The sequence below is a fragment of the Vulpes lagopus genome, chromosome 5 (assembly GCF_018345385.1).
Source record: "Vulpes lagopus strain Blue_001 chromosome 5, ASM1834538v1, whole genome shotgun sequence".
Taxonomy (NCBI): Eukaryota; Metazoa; Chordata; class Mammalia; order Carnivora; family Canidae; genus Vulpes; species Vulpes lagopus.
The window spans coordinates 78,374,603-78,392,107 of NC_054828.1; the positions used below are offsets into that span (position 1 = coordinate 78,374,603).

General features: G+C 39.6%; 1 protein-coding gene across 1 annotated transcript in view; it reads left to right on the top strand.

The window, feature by feature from the left end:
• Nucleotides 1-17,505, top strand: part of SPAG17 (sperm associated antigen 17) — a 221,169-nt gene that overhangs the window by 24,126 nt on the left and 179,538 nt on the right. Inside the window, exons 2-3 of the mRNA XM_041754035.1 lie at nt 9,573-9,713; nt 10,333-10,416. Coding sequence (XP_041609969.1) covers nt 9,573-9,713; nt 10,333-10,416 — 225 coding nt within the window. The remainder of the gene's footprint in view (nt 1-9,572; nt 9,714-10,332; nt 10,417-17,505) is intronic.

Here is a 17,505-nt window from a genome sequence, read left to right on the forward strand (position 1 = left end):
TGGGATTGCTGCTCGTTTCTTGTTGAGCTGAGGCAGAACACAGATTCCTGAGCATATTTTTGCTCAAAGTGCACCCTCATAGCTTTTCTGAGACGCTTTCCGGAGTTTTCAGATTGATCCATCATCCCCTATATGTATGATTGACTTTGGGTATCTTGAAGATCTGCGTTGCCCCAGAACCATCCTTGGATGCCCCTTCTTTCCCACATCATAATTTGGTTGCTGAAATATTGGCATTTCTTGGATATTTTATTGAACTGGGGGGTAAATAAGGTAGAGTGTTTATAATCAAGACGGTCTTGTATCCTTGTGGTAGTCAGAAATGTCTGTGGAGATTCTGTACTCTATAGAAATTAAACTCCATCGGTGGTGAAAAGCAAACAAACAAAAAAGCCAAACCAACAAACAAAAAACAGAACAAAACAAAACAAAACAAAAAAAAACGTAAAGAAAACAACAACAACAAAAAGCACGCATGCCACAAAACAAAACCAAAAAAAAAAAAAAATCCATCAGTGGCTGTGTAGTAAACAAATGATAAATGAGGACACTTGAATTAACTGCAAGGAAATGAGCTGTCCAGGACACATAATTAACCAAGCAGCAGCAGCTTTGGGACATAGATGACTCATTAGGAAGAGTATTGGCTATTTGTTTCCTCTGAGTAGTCCCAGTGCCAAAGCTGTACAAAGTTATGGAATATACCACTATGTTCAGTGGATAAAAGACACTTAAAATAGAGAAGTGAAGGTGGGAGGGAAAAAAAACAAACAAAAAAGGCTACGATAGAGTAATAATGAGTTAATATTGTGTCTTGAAAATATTTCTTAATTTTTAATGTGGGAGATAGTAACTAAACACTGAAAAGACTGGAGAGAGGGACAAGAGGGTCTCATGTCTGAGGATGGAGTTGATGAAAGGTTGTAGCCTTTAATATCTGATGATGAAAAGAGATCTCCTTTCTTTGGGGTGAGTCCCTGATTCCAATTTTACATTTGTGGAGCAATTAGCAGGACTCCTCTTTGCTTTGCTTGGTCTCTTCTGTTAGAAGAATGCCTCTGATATGTAATATTTGTTTGAAAACCCAAAGAAGCTTGTTTCCTTTTGAGGTTTGCCTTACATTTTATGTTCTGAAGTTCATTTTGGACCAGATTTTGCTCCAAGCAATAAAACTGGTTGGATTGTACTAACATAATGGAGCAGTAATTTTAGCCAACTGTTGGGGGTGGGGAGATAGTTAAGGTGTGTAGTGGTTTCTGTGGTTTCTCTGTGGAGTAGAATTCCCTGCAAAGCTTTTCCATGTGGTGTTTTAATAGCTGTCTTAAAACTCTCTGATGTATGGAGCAAAACCGAATTAGGCTCATGTGCTAGATTGGTGGGATGGGCCAAGGACTCTGAAAAACGAAAGAAAAACAATCAAACAGCCAAGCTTAGAGGCTAAACCATCCAAAGAAGATCTGCAGGACATATCCAAATTGAAAATTGAAAAATTGATCACCTCTTTTAACCCATTTTTGCGGAACTTTCTAAGGGAAATAATATTTCCCTTACATATATTAATATTTTACCTTTGCACAGTACTTTACAATTTGCAAAATTATCCTAGGTGTATTTGTTTATTAGAGCCCTGCAAAAAAAAACTTTGGAAGTTTGTACTATTAGGTCCATTTTTACAAATGAGCAACTGAGTCACAAAGGTAGGCCCAAGGTCTTTTGCCTGAGAGACCACAGAGGCAGATTTTAATACTACATCAGAGCTCTGTATCTTCTGCACCAGAACTTCAATAATTTTAATTAGTGATCACATATATTTATGAAGATGAGGAAAACCAGCCAGATAGCATGTGTATGCACAGTAAAGATGGTTCTAGACCGCTCAGTTCTCATCCGTGATTAGAAGACATTATAGTGTTGTCTATCTATCAAAGGAATATGCTCTTTCTTTAATTCAATGTTCAATGATTCAGAGGCATAATTCCTTCCAAAGTTCTGAGTGTACTTGATAAAATGCCACATACTTAGTTGTCATTCCCATACTAAACGTGTGTAAAATTTTTCTTTAGTGTGTGATTTTGGCCACTAAGTTCAAGAAACATTTATTGAATGCTACTATATGCCAGGCCCATGGGCAAAGTAGGAAGTTGTCTAGGTGGTATGATTCTAGGGGAGCATTTTCCACTGACCCAGACCACTGCTAATATACCCCCATCAGCAGGGCATCCCTTTGACTTAGTTCAGGAATCACTTGGATTCTTTTTTGAAAATGCAGATAGATAGCATGGAGAGAAAAAGTACTTTAAGACAGTCCCAGTCACTAATGCTGTGGGGTATGTTTGTTTATCTAGTTAACAAATCAAGTATTAAGGACCTGAGCTGAATAGGAGGTGATGTGGATAAATCATATTCTATCCAGGAGAAGAGGATGGTGAATTCTAGAAAGCCCAATAATGGGCCCAGGGGAGCCAGAATATAGCAACAGGCCAAGGAGCCTACCTTTTCTAGAGAGAGAGCTGCACAAATGCTCTCTATACCAAAAATAAACTTTAATCACTTTGCTTTTGTTTTTAAGAACTAGCCCTGCCTGATATCTGTGTTTTAGGTCTGCATCCATAAAATTAACTGTGGATTAATATCTGCAATTCAAATACCAAGTATGTGATCCCTGTTCTGATTTTTTTTTAAGCCAGTGAGCAGGTCTCTATTGCTAACGAGAATTAGTGCAGGGTAGCTGTCCTCCCCCCAGCCCTCGGTATGGCTACAGCAGAGTTCACAGTCTCCGTAGTCAGATCCATACTTTTCCCCTGACTCCAACCCAGGTCTCTTTCACCGCTGGAGACAGATCGGTGTCTCTGACTGGCCTCTACCAAGCATAAAATACTTGAAGCTCCCGTCTGCCACACTCTCACATTTTTCCCCCATAGCTCTGAAAACTATACATCTTTAGAATTTTAAACATAGTAAGTATGTTCATAACTTTTGCCCTCTCTTCCAAGGACCTAAATATTTTAGAAATATATCAGTAAGTTTATCATTATCAAAGAGAAAATCATTCTACAAATTGCCTTTCATTGTCATGGCTTTCATTCAAATTAAGCTTCGTGATACAACTGTTGATATTCTGCTTGATTTTTTTTCTTGATTCTCTCATATGTTTGCCATACTTGGAGCAGCATGTATGGCATAACCATTTTTGTTCTAACAACCACCAAGAGCAGACCCTGCTCCCCCGCCCCCTCCAAAATAATATCCATGATGATGGCTATGAGCCTTCCTATGTACTGTGCTCAGAAGGGCTTTCTAGAGGTTCTCTCATTCTATCTTCACAACAATCCCACAGGCAGGTACCTACATTATCCTCATTTATACCAGAGGTACAGAGAAGTTAAGTGACTTGCCCAAGGACACATAGAGCCCAGGCTCTTAATCATATGCCACAATGATCTTCTCCAGGGGGTGACTGAAGTATGATGGAGACTTGCTACCTGTGGGTGAAGGGTGAACCCCCCCCAGAGTGGTGGTCCCAGTGACCCACATGCCTCAGTGGGAAGGTGGCCCCGAGATGGCCAGGGGGAAAGGGGAGCCTTGGAGTAAGTGAACCCTGCTCCTCTCACAGTGGCCACTCTGTACTTACCTCGTCACCTACTTTTCAGAGTCCACTTTGAAGGACAGTGTTTAAGGCTGGGTCACGCCCCCAAACAGCATCGGCAGACAGTATCACTTCACACAGCATACATGGCAGGACGGGTGTATGGGGCGGGAAATGTGATAGGGGGAGAGAATCTGCTCCGCCCTCATTATTTTCTCAGAGACAGTCTTCTTCACCTTTTCAATCAAAATCATTTCAAAGTCTGTCTTAGACACTCTGGATGGATTGGGGGGCAGTGATGCTCAGCGGGAAGCAAGCGTCAGGTTCAGATTCTGTAGGTTGGGCAGATTCTGGATCTGGATGACCAGTACCATATGTACCTCCCATCTTTCCTCTCCCCCCGACCCCTAAAATTCTCTCACCATACAGACTCAGAAGAATTTCAAAGGCACCTTGAATGAGAAAGGAAGTAAGCAACCGCAGAACTTGCAGCCTGTAGACAGATAAGAGGGGAAGAGGGAACAGGCCATCGAAGTCCCTCTTGTGGAGTGACAGGAGAGAGGAGGAAAGAAAGCAGAGGAGAAATGGTTTATAGTCAGTGCATATTTGTATGTGAGTCTTGGGCTTTTTCCCTCTTCTCTGGAAGAGCTGCTTCCTTCTCGCACCTGGTTGCTCACCTGAGCCACTCCCAGGAAACCTGCCTTAGCAGAGAAGTGGCTACAGAGTCTAACTCCTCTAACCCTTGTCACTAAGCAGAAACCCTGTTGAACCCAAGACAGCCCCTTTTCCTCCCCAAAGACTTCAGGGCTGTGGACTGCATATGATGCTCAGTTTCCTGAGACACTACCTCTTAGGCTCTGTATGATTCTCAGGGTCAAAATGCTCAGTGTCCAAGCATATTCTCTGTTGCTGTAAAATATTGATCAACATGGGTGCCTGGGTGGCTCAGTTGGTTAAGCATCTGCCTTCCCCCCAGGTCATGCATGCTTCCAGGGTCCTGGGATTGAGCCACACCTCGGCTCCCTGCTCAGTGGGGAGTCTGCTTCTCCCTCTCCCTCTCCTGCTCTCTCTCTCAAATATGTAAATAAAATATTTTAAAAATAAAATAAAATATTAATCAACAGATATTTACAGAAAGAGCCATGCTTTATTTCCCATTTCACTGCTGGGCACCATAAGGTACAAAAGCGATAAAAATTAATTTCTGACCTGAAGAACTTATAATCTAGTTGAGAAAAATGTGACAGCCATAGGAACCAATTCCTAAATAAGTATCAATTCTAATAGTATGATGACAATGTGTCAAGCTATAGTATTTATAATAAATTATAAGGAATCTGTAATTAGAGAAGAATCTATCATAAGAATTTGTTTAGTAAGGGCAGTCAGAGGAGTTAGATGATGCATATCCTAAGGTGGTTGTGTTGTTCCTGTTTATTAGATAACAAAATGCACCCTTTTTAATCTATATTCCCAGTTTATTTTATAGCTATAACCCCTTTTTAACAAATACCATTATAGCAGCCAGTTCTATGTAATAAAAATATTTCTTCTGCTGGCCAGCAGCCCACACTAACACTCTTTGGCTGATGGAGATCCAAGACCCCTGTTGAAGGGAAAATCTGGTATGAGAAAGACAGTCACAAATCCCTCTCTTTTTGGCAGTCAATCTACTTGACAAGAAGGTCATCCTTTCAGCAGAGTATAGACATAAAGTATAGGTTTGCATATCTGGACAGTGTTAAATAATCCTGCACAGAATTTGAATTTTTTTTATGTTGCATTGATTTTACTTGGAGCTTGTATACATCTTCTCCAAATAAAAGTTGTGACACTGTGGGTTCATCAAGAACATCAGGACCCAATCCGCTCTAGGTAGCAGACCGTGAGTATCTCATTTTAGGTCTTTGAGGACAGTGGGCCCCCTGACACACGCCAGCAAAGGCAGTGGAAGACTGTATGTGTCCTGCCATGGCCATTCCTCCCCTACCAGCTGATTACTTGTGCTAATAGAAGGAAACAATCACATTCCTATTGTCCAAAAGCTACTTTTCACTTGTCTTTGAAAGGGTTTTTGTAATTATCTTAGAATATGGAAATGCCTAAGTAAAATCTGGAGTGTTTGCAATAGACGAAAGAAAAGTAGTTATAAACCTACCCTGTGTCTCTGGGACAGTAGGTGTATGTGAGACAGCCAGGGTTTCTGCATTTACATGAATACTTTCTTGCTTTGGAAGACTAGTATGTCTGTGTTTGGGTTAAGACGCCCTCCTGCCAAGCTTCAATTAGGTGAGGCTGGTAAAGTAAATAAAAGGTAATGGATTGTGTCCGTACATGATCTCATTCCATCCTTTGAATGACTTTATCTATAACCGCTAGAAAGCGAGACTCAGCAATAACTGTGTCCAGTATAGGCCTCCAGCCAGCAGAGAGCCAACCTCATTTCCTAAGGCAATTGAGGTGCCCCTAGACTAAAACCTGTATCCTTCACCATCAGGATACATCCAGTGTAGTTTTTTCTAAAATGATTAATGCTTTCTTTATACTAAGAGTTCGCCAAACTTCTTGAACTGAGTTAAACAAACTCACCCACAGGTAGCAGTACCTCGGGACTCACAAGTGTGATGACTCAAATTCTACACACTGTATGTTCATTTCTCACCTACAGCCAACATTTGTTATCTCTATACTCAGTTTCTCTGGCTGCCTTATAAACCCAAATATAAGGACCATGTTTAATTGCATGTTGGGGTGGGGTGCATGGCCAAGGGATGTTTTTAATAGTCTTTTTTTCTTTTTACCAAATCTGATTCGTGTTCCATTTTTTTTCCAAAACAATTTCCTATTTCTAAAACTGCTGCCAGCTAGTGAAAATTTGGAATCTGCAGTTATCCTGAAGCAGTAAGAGAAAGATTCAGAAAAGATATTTGCTTTGCTTTGTCCATTTCACGATTCTTCCTAATTAGGCCCCAGGGTAATGACTTACTCTTCAGAAGTTGAGTATTGCGCATTTCCTGACATCTCGCTGCCCCCTAGTGCAGCACGCTAGTGAGAGCATCCTTCTCTGCAGACATTCTTGATTTGCATTATTACTGTCTGATCAGTCCATTTCATGCTTACCTGGCTTCTGGTAAGGTGATTAGACACTAACCTATGACTCAGACAGAGTCCTTTATGGGTCCCATTTGCCAAGTAGATCTTATTCCAGGAGTAGGATTTTGGGGGGCTAATGAGCACAGATGGGAAACGGAGTCTCAGCTGGACTTTCCAGATCTCTTCCAATGGAGAAACCGGACCCAGAATTTTTAGTGTAGTACCATGAATCAGAGGAATGGATCTTGTGTTAAGGTGCATCCAGAGCAAAGTAACCAGAATGCTCAGCTTGGAGAGAGACAAGCTTAGGAAATTTCCTTAACCTTGTTGAGCCTTTGTAAAACTATGATTGATTTAAAAAAAAAAAAAAAAAAAAGCAACCTTAAGGTGTCTTAAGGATTTACCACATAATCCATTTTTAAAGGTTTTATACACTTTCACATATGATACAAATCTTTATCTGTTATGTTTACTATGAATGAAGTAGCCATTAGGTACAATTTCAGGATTATGGAAAGGCATTCTGACTCCAAAGACTTGTTCTCAAAACTGTTCTAAAATGATCACAAAATTGTAAGCCACATATGTGGTCTCCATGAGTTTCTGCCAAGATGACCTTGAACAAGTTGTTTGACTTCGCTGGGCCTCTGCTTTTCCGTCTATAAAGTATTAGTAGACCTATTTAAAGGGATTACTCAAGGATTCAGTGAGATAACATATGCCTGGCACATGGCAGATTGCAATAATTATTAGTTCCTTCCTCCTCCTCCCTTATTTTTTTCTGAATCTGAAATAGTCAACACCTGCCTTTGACACCAGATACTAATGGGTAGGTTGTGGACTACAATGTCCTCTTTCTGATTGTCCCCAAATGAGTGGAGAGGCAGCCCTTCCTTGTCACCATTAGCTTTCAAACAAAAAAGAAAAAAAGAAAAAAGAAAGGCGTCCAATGTGGGAAAGGTCGATCTGTGATAGTGAATTTTTTTTTCCAAAAGAATACATTACAGGGATCCCTGGGTGGTGCAGCGGTTTGGCGCCTGCCTTTGGCTCAGGGCGCGATCCTGGAGACCCGGGATCGAATCCCACGTCGGGCTCCCAGTGCATGGAGCCTGCTTCTCCCTCTACCTATGTCTCTGCCTCTCTCTCTCTCTCTCTCTCTCTCTCTCTCTCTGTGACTATCATAAAAAAAAAAAGAATACATTACAAATGTCATATCTACTTTTCAAAATCAGAATATTTAAAAAGCAGATGCTCAGTCTTTCTATGATGAATTAGCAAACAAACAAAAAAGGTCTTAAACTCAATGTAACAGAAGGAAATGCCACACCTACGTACACACACACACACACACTTTCTAGGTAAAATATACATTGTGATGCTTTTATGTGAGGTTTTTGTTTTGAATTGAAAATTGGGCAGATTTTGTTAGGCAGTAAGTTTCCATGGAGAGAAGTAAAAGACATTTAAGGATACTGATTATTTGATGGGAAGGAGGAATTTGCACAAAGATTTTTTTCTCCCACCTATACCCTAGTTCTGTCATCACCCTGACCGTGGTGATGGTCTGGACAGAACCAGAAGAACCACAGAAAATTATGCATTGCATTAAATTTGTATAAAATCTTTTCATATAATCTTAGACATTGTTTAGGAATCCACCAGCAGGCAGTTTTGCTCTATTTGATCAAGTCTCTAGAGCAGAGCTAAAGCGATGTTGGATATTGCCCTGTTCAACTCCTTTATTCTATAAATGGGGAAACGGCTAGGGTAACCTCCTTTATTATTTATTTCTCTTTCTAAACGTCTTTATCATGTTACTTGTCCCATTTCCCCACAAGATTGTTAGTGTGAAAGCACTAGACCTGGTGTGCATGAGTTTGACTCTCTGCACCACACAAGTCCATTCTTAATCTCCAGGGAACTGCTTCTTCCTAAGAGAAACTGTCATTGTAATTGACAAAGGGATTACTGAATAAGAATATTGTCTTTAGTAACATTTCTTTAAATTATCTGATGCACAATTTCATGTCCAAGTGTAATTTTTTAGCCTATGTCCTGGGAGTGGAAAGGACTCATTCGTGAATTAGCAGTGAGATTCTTATGTTACACGAGGAGGAAAAGATGTGTTGTAGTTCTGTGCTTCACAAAAACTTTAGGGATTACATTTTACCCCATATAAAGGCCCATTTGGCAACTCATTCAATATTATCCAAAATTCAAGGCGTATTGATCAAGCTCCTCCTATGCCTCCAGCACTATTTAGATCTAGCCTTAGAATATATCAAGGAAAAAAAAAACTTAGACTTCTGCTTTCAAGATTATATCTCGATATATGTTTGTAACATGCGAATGCTATTTCTTCCAGTACCAAATTATTCTTGGACAGCATTCTAATGAAAGCATGTCATTTTTAAAAAATCGTCTTCCTGAATATGAAAGGTCTCGTTTCTCAAGAAAATGGTTTTTGTGTCAAGTTGAATGAAATTTGGCACAACATTGCCGCCTTGTGGCTACTAGAATCAGGAATTTACACATAATGGATTGTGTGGTCAACTCTGGTACCGTAAGGTAAAGTTTAAAGGGAAAATTATCTTGTTTTTTGGTTGAAGCCTTTGACACAAAATTACCTATCCAGGAGTATTTAGAATGAACTCTTTCCTGGGTGGCTCAGTGGTTGAGCGTCTGCCTTCGGCTCAGGGTGTGATCGAGTGGGATCGAGTCCCACATCAGGAGCCTGCTTCTCCCTCTGCCTCTCTCTCTCTGTGTGTGTGTGTGTGTGTGTGTGTGTGTGTGTCATGAATAAATAAATAAAATCTTAAAAGAGAGAGAGAGAGAGAAAGAGAGAGTAAGAATTTAACTCTTTCTGGTTTTGTTTTTGTTTTTGTTTTAACAGAATGATTGGAAGGGCTCCATCGCTTTTGTAGTTGGAAACCGGATTGAGGACGATCTTCTCATTCAAGCCCTCACCATTGCTGTCCAGGTGCCTCAACGGAAATTCTTCAGCATCGTGTCCTGGCAAGACATTCTCCAGCAGGTACTCCTCGCTTCCCACCTCTAGGCCCTGTGAAGACTTCTGCACTTAAAATAATAGGAAAAAAAACTAATGATAAAATAAATACAACTATCATATCATTGGGCTGTTTGGTAAACTGGCGTGGATTATTAAAAAAAAAAAACCTTAGTTAGAGCCAACTTGAATTGCTTAATCTGGAAGAATTACTTTGGCCCATTTTTGGCCCTTTCAGCACTCGTTCGTTTAACAGAATTTCTGTGGCCATACCAGGTCCCATGCTAGGCTCTCTGAAGAATTATTTATTTAATAAAAGATTCAATAATAATAAAAGACTAAACTATTCACTGCTCTGAGGAAGTCCATAACTACCAAGAAAAATTAAATCTACAGAGAAACCTAGCTGTCAGAGGTCAGAGAGGAATGACTACATTAAAAAAGTCCTGTCAGGTGGCACATACTTGTACAGTTACTACCGGCTTACCAAAGTGACTATAAATATTTTGCCTAGTTAGTGACTATCCCTTCCTTGCTAGATTTCCCAACCCTTCAAGCCACCTAGGTACTTGAAAGTTATATATTTCTAAGTATTCTTTAAGTATGTCTTTCTTTTTCATTATAGATGAGTTTAATTTTCTTACAGATCAATGAATCAGATGGACTTTTTGGAACTACACCTAGAAAGGCAAAGAAACCTCCAAGCGGTAGTGCTCCCTTATTTTATGAGGTAGGTGAACATCTTTATTGAAGAGATTTTTTATAATTCTTAGAAAATGAGAATTGAAGTAATAATCTTATAGTCACATTTAAAAATGTTTATTATTTTATTTTTTAAAGATTTTATTTATTTGAGAGAAAGAGCGAGAGAGAGAGAAAGAGAACATAAGCAGGGGAGTGACAGAGGGAAAGAGAGAAGCAACTCCCCACTGAGCAGGGAACCCTGCATGAGGCTCGATCCCAGGACCCTGGGATCATGACCTGAGATGAAGGCAGATGCTTAACTGAAGCCACCCAGGCGACCCTAAAAATTTGTTTTAACTCATTCTTTGAAAGCAAATTCTTGATCTTCATTGGAGCTGCCTAATGGTAGGCAGTTAAGAAAACTGCCTCCCTTCTTAAAAAAAATCCCTCTCTGGGAATAAAATTGTCCTAGATTGTCTACACCATCACTGTATCCAATTAAAGGCTATAAATCAGAATTTTTTTTATACAGAAGAGTCGGTTCATACTTTTTCATGGTAATCATTGAATGTGTGATGGTATTAAAGGGAGCTGTATGATTAGTGTATTACAAAGTGTTAGTTTCACCAAAGTAATAATGTAAAAATGCCCCAGAAAGTGTTTCATGTACAAGACAGAGACACAGCTGTTAGAATTTTACATCGGTCTGTGAGATTTGGACACATTTTTCATACTACTTTAACTAACATGAAAATAATGATAATTTTTGGGTTAATGGCCCCTTCTGTTTCTAGTAGATGCTTAACACAAAAGTCCACCCTGGCTGACCATTGGGCTTATGCAAAAACTTAGAACTCATGCTCAGTTCAAGGGGATTGCCTCTCACGCTGCCTTGTTAATATCTAACTTACAGCTCATGCGAAGCTATAAAAATCCAGTGATTAATTAGAATATCACTTAAAATTTGTCAGGCACTGTTTTATGGCTCTTCAGACTAAAAGCATAAAGATTTTTGGATCTTTCTAAGACAAACTTGTTTGCACTTTATTTCAGTGATCTAATAAAGTTTTTATGTGTCTCAGGTCTTGGATGATTTCCTAATGGGCTCTTAAGTATTGCCTGAGTACTATCTGAACAAGTTTCATTGGATTTATTTATGCTTGACAGTAGTGTGGATTTTACAGCATTAACTCTTGCTATGCTACTCACACTGTGACAAGAAAAACCTGATTCTGTGCTTTTGAAGTCAAATAACGTACCTTTTTACCTTTTGTTATGATGTTCTCAATGTGTGTGCTGCAGTTGAAACATTATGTGATACCTTAAAATATTGGAAGTTTTCGTCTGAAGTAGCCATAGAAATCCCTGTCCTATTCTCAGGCCTGGGACCAATTAGCCCCCCAAAGGACTCTTTATTCTTCAAAGATGCTCAGTAAAAATCAGAGATGATAACAGGCCAGTTTTGATGTCTAATCTGGACAGACATTTTGACTTGGATGTGGGATAGCACAATGTTACAAATCCAGAGTTCAGTTAGAAAACCATTCCTCTCCAATATGTGCTGTGACTCTGGGTTGTGAATCCTTCACTCAGGGGAGGTCCATTTCACATCTGGTTCTACCACATTCTTCCAGTGGAGCATTTGGGCAATAAGCCTCCCACACCCACTCACATACCCTTTTCTGAATGGTTCCAGAAGAAAAAGGAAGGCAGGATGAGCACCAGGGAGATTGGACCTTGGGTATACCAGACATGCATCAACATCAATTGCTTCAGTAAAAACAGATATAGAACATAAAACAAATTCAGGCTTCTGATCAGCATCAGCCAAGGACCGAATTCACATCTGGAGAAGAGGCTGCATTTCCGATCTTAATCCCTTCACACTTAGGACCTGTTTGGGAATTCTATCACATGGTACCTCATCCCAAATGAATTGAAATGCTACAGGCAGTGCCTACTGAGAACCCCAAGGTGCTTGCAGGTGATGACCATGAAAGAGGCCTAGAAGCCAAAGCCTTTGGGGACTTATGAACTTTTAAGCCTCATGAGTCTATTTCTTGAAGTCTTGCAGTCTGTAGCAACTAGGACATTTGCCACAGTGAAACTCCTCAGAAGCCTCTTTAGGAAGTCTTATATTTTCTCTCTCAAAGAGAAAGATTTCCTACATTGAGGAAGAAAGAGTAATCTAAGAAAATTGCTTCTGTTATACGTGAAATTCACGAAGTTCTGTATGGAAGCTTCACTTTGGAAGGAGAACTCAAGGTAGATATTGTGAAGGCCATACTCTTACATTTCCTTCTGTTTGTAGGATACTCTCATTGGCCTCAAAGTGGAGCCTAGTCATTCTCACTTTAAACATAGTTCTGACCAGTTTGGCTTTCTGGTTTCCTTGCCTGCAGTCAATTAGGAGCAGCAAATTAAAGTGAAATGTCACCATAGTGCAGTTCATCCATGAGTAGTAAAATAGCGTCAGAACCACATTACATATTTCCAATAACGACTTGAAATGTCTGGGTTGGCAAAGACCACATTCCTAAGTGATTTGCTCAAGCTTTCACTTGGATGGCTTGGTGTTGTGTACACACAGCCTCATTTTGAAATTGTGTAATTTCCCCCTGAAACTTTAGAGTTCATCTAGCCATAGTATTGTATATATGAGAAAGTCTTTATTTATAAACCACAGTTCTTTGAAAATGTGCTTAGATTTGTGCTAATGTAATTCCACAGAGACATAGCTACAGCTCATTTGTTCATTCACCTTCTCTTTTTGGAAACCATGCTCTGCTCTAGCAGGAGCTACTCTAAGGACTCTTATGGGAATGGGAAGAGAATATTCTCCTTTGTGCATAGTCTCAGGGATGTTAGCTATTACTTTATTATATTAATAGTAGTTGTAATATTTAATAACAAAGATGAAAATGATGATGAGCCCATGCACTGGCCTTACCTATGAACATAATTTCCAGCTTGTAATCCTATTTAAGGATGTGGACTTACATGAAAATGGGTATACAGACATTGTATTATATAGTGACCAGTTTTACCAAATAGTGATATTTTACCAAATACCAAACAATTAACAAGTACATTTTTGTTCAACACTAAAGTATTAAACACTATGTAGACAATGGGTGGGGAGGATATGAATATTGCAAAGATTCTAACTCCAAGAAGCTTAACGATTGGTTAGGGGGGAAAAGGGGGAAAAAATATATCCTAACACACAGTAAATGGTCAACAAATGTTTATTAAAGAAGTGAAGGGGCACCTGGATGACACAGTCAGTTAAGCATCTGCCTTCGGCTCAAGTCATGATACTGTGGTCCTGGGATCAAGCAGGACCTGAAGGCTCCCTGCTCAGTGAGGAGTCTGCTCCTCCCTTTGCCCCTCCCCTCTGCTCCTGCACTCTCTCTTTCACATAAATAAATAAAATCTTAAAAAAAAAAGAAGAAGTAATAACACAATGCATTAAAATCCATGAGAGACAGATGAAATGTTATGGGCATTCAAAGGAAAATGAGATTACCAATAAAGTGGGGTGGTGAGTGGGATCTAGAGAAGCCTTGTGGAGAAGACAGCATTGGAAAGGGAAGGAAGGGTGGCTAACTTTGATGTTTGAAATATATTATTCTAGGAGTGTCTTGGTGGCTCAGTCCATTGGGCATCCAAGCATCCAACTCTTGATTTCAGCTCAGGTCATGATCTCAGGATTGTGGGATTGGGCCCTATGTCAGGCTTTGTGCTGCTGACTTTCTGCCCCTCCCCAACATGCGCTCTCTCTCTCTCTCTCTCTGATAAATTAATTAATTAATTAACTCAATTAACCCATATCACAACTCTAAAAGAAAATATGAATATCCCCATTTTATATATAGGGAGAAGGAGGCATAGAGAGGGTAGGAGGTATAGTAATTAGAATATTGAAGAAGTTGGGTTTAGCCATAGAATACATAGCCTCAGGTTGTTCCTCTTCACCACAAACCCAGTACTTTTCCTCTGGGCTCTGAGCTGTCCATCTTTGGAAGGGTAGGTCTTGGCAATCTTGACATTCAAATGTTGGAGAGGGCATTCCAAGAAAAAGGAACAGCTCAAGCAAAGGAAATAGGGATAGGTGTGGGAGAAGAGTGAATATGTACTAAATTTGTAATTACATGGTATAAGATATTCTCAATAGAAAAGGTAAATTCTATACACACTTTAATTACAACTTTAAAATCCTGAAGGAGGATATCTACAAGAAAATATTTCAAGTACTCAACAAAATCCATGCTTTAAGATCCACTCCTGAACTTAAATTTATTTGTTAAATATGCACAAGTATTTGGCTGCGTGTGTCTATTTAATGACCCACAGAAAGTGACTTGTTCATTTGCAGGCTTATTCAGTCCTCTCCAAAACCAAAATGGAAAATATTAAGGATCATTCAAAGTTGATTGAAATGTGCCCCATGAGAGAGTTCTACATGTTCCATACATGCACAGATTCTCCTACCTGTGATTAAATCTGATACTCAGTGTGTGTGCCTTATTAAGAGATGTACAAAATTTGGACTTTGACTTCATGACTTTGATAAATTAGAAAGAAAAAAACTACCAACTGGACAGGGTTTGTTTATTCAGCTTTTCTGAAATCAGGGTCAGCAATCTTAAACGTTTTAGACTTCATTCTATGTTTGACTTTGTTTCATGATGGAGATCATCATTTCTTCCTACCCAGAAATGAACATCCATCCATACATGAGCCGTAGTTTGCCTACCTGTGATTTATTCAGAAAAGATAAATTAGATCACCACAAAAAGCTTTTAAAGACACAAAAGCTTGCTGCAACAAAAAGCATCTATAAGAAACAAAAATTTATATACCCTAGTTGGTGACTCACTTAATTTAAAAATTAATCAATTCTGTACAGCAAACAACTTGGACAATCCAAAAGATTATGTGATACAGTTTAGTTTTATGTATACAAGTAATTATTAATTTTCCTTTGTACTCCTACTCATATCTTTTTAACTAATATATTTTAATTAAAATATTTCAATGGGTTTTTTCCATTGGGAAATCATTCTGGGAGATCATTAAGTATGGAAAGATTCTTCTGATGTTAGATTTGAAAGTAATGAATCAAACGCAGTTTAAAAAGATATAGGTTGCAAATTTTTTATGTAAAGATCTAATTAGTTTCATCACGTTCTTAAGATATTTTGCTGGAACATTGGATTAGTATCCCCAGAAGTAATCATTTCATTTTGTTGGTTCCCATGCCTCTACATATAGATATGTTCTTCAGCTCCTTCCCAACATGTATTCATAACAACTCACAAGTAAGACCACAGACTTAATTATAATCTAATTGCCTCCCTTGTCTACATTTCTAATATGAAATTCATTTCTCTAACTGTGCCTCAAATTAACAATCTATTCAATGGAATTGTAAGCTTTTATTTGGGGCGGGGGAGGCTTGTCAAAATGAAAAATGGAAAACTCATGCTTCAGAGATAGAAACAAATAATATGTGAAAACATTTAAGAGGTTTGAAGTTATTAAAATGGCAGATCTGCTGGGACCTGAAAGCAGTATGTCATGGAAGAAACGAAGGAAAAGGGAGACAGGAAGTATTCTCTGGCCTTTTCAATCCTGCGTTTTAAAACCAAACAAAAAAATTCAGGAAGAATTGGAAGGTAGCCAACCTAATGCCGTTATTTCATAGAGCTTAGGGACACACCAGGAAATTACAGGCCAGTTAGTTTAACTTCACTTGTAGGGAGAGTATTAAAAACTGCTGCAGGAGATCAAGTAAAAGGATGCTTAGAAAAGCACAGCTTGATTAAGGCAAGCCTGGCCAACGTGGTTTTCGGAAAGGGAAGGTCATGTCTTAGGAACTTGTTGAAATTCTTTGAAGCTATTATGGCCAGTCCAGTCTTCAAAGAATACGGCGAAGCCCAGGGCCTGTGTATCTTTTCCGTTCCTCACCAGTCCTTGAGGGATGCTTGCAGAACACAGCCCACGTCAGGGCTCTGGTGTCCCGAGTTTCGAAACCACTATCAAAATAGCAGAAAATAACCTCTTATGGAACATTTTTAAAGCTGGAACCAATTAATACAACCTGATATTTATAAATGTAAAATAAAAACTTGGAACAAAATTTAGGAATATTGAGCTGTAACAAAGAAGTACTACATTGGGACTATAAAAACAATCTGGGAGTCATTGTGCCAAAATCTGGGCTTTGGAGGCATTTCTCACCCAAAGAAGGGAAAAGGAGGAGAAATCACAGTGCTAGAAATGGTTATAGGATAGAGAGTTATGAAGAGTTGCAACCAAATGAATTTTGTTGAGATGGGAAAAGGAGCAGTCAGATGTGTTAACAACCCTGAGCCTCTCTACAGCCCTAGAGAAGGCCAGAGCAGCCCGCCAGAGAAAGGTTCATCCAGGCTAGTCAGTGAGGGCGTGGAAGGTCAGGCCTCCGTTGCTTTAAGAATGGGCTCCTGGAGGGCAAATATGTTTGCCTCTCGGATTGGAAACCTGGGGTTCTATTTTCAAAGAAAAGCATAACTCAAGCAAAGGCATCGAAAAATATCCAAATCATGTCCCCACCCCCCAGCCCCTTCCCACCGTGGAGGACAGGCAGCTGGCCAAGCCCATGCATTTCAAGAGGAGGCAAGTAGGCACTGGTGAAGAGTCGAATCAGAAGCTGAGGCCCCTGGGATTCTGCAGCAGGAAAACACACCATCCAAGTGCTGGTGATAGGGGCACTGGGAGGACTTTCCGCCCACAGGAGAACTGCTGGACAAGAATGGAATCTGGTCGAGAATCCCAGGACAGATGTATCAGCAGAGGAGCAGCCACCAGAATGAAGCAAGGTTCAGCTCATGAAGAGCAACCATCACAGTCTTGGCCCGGGTGGATCCTGGAGCTCCTCCAACGCTCAATGCTACACACCCACTATGACTGGAATCAGCAAGGCCATATCGTCCCATTCCCATATCCAACTAGGACTGTGAATAATCTGCCTTTATGGATGGTAATAATAATAGTAGCTATGATTTATTGACTATTTGATTTATTGCAAGTCTTATGTGCTTGGTACTTCACATATATTAGCTAACCTAATCTCTGCCTGCCTGGAGATACT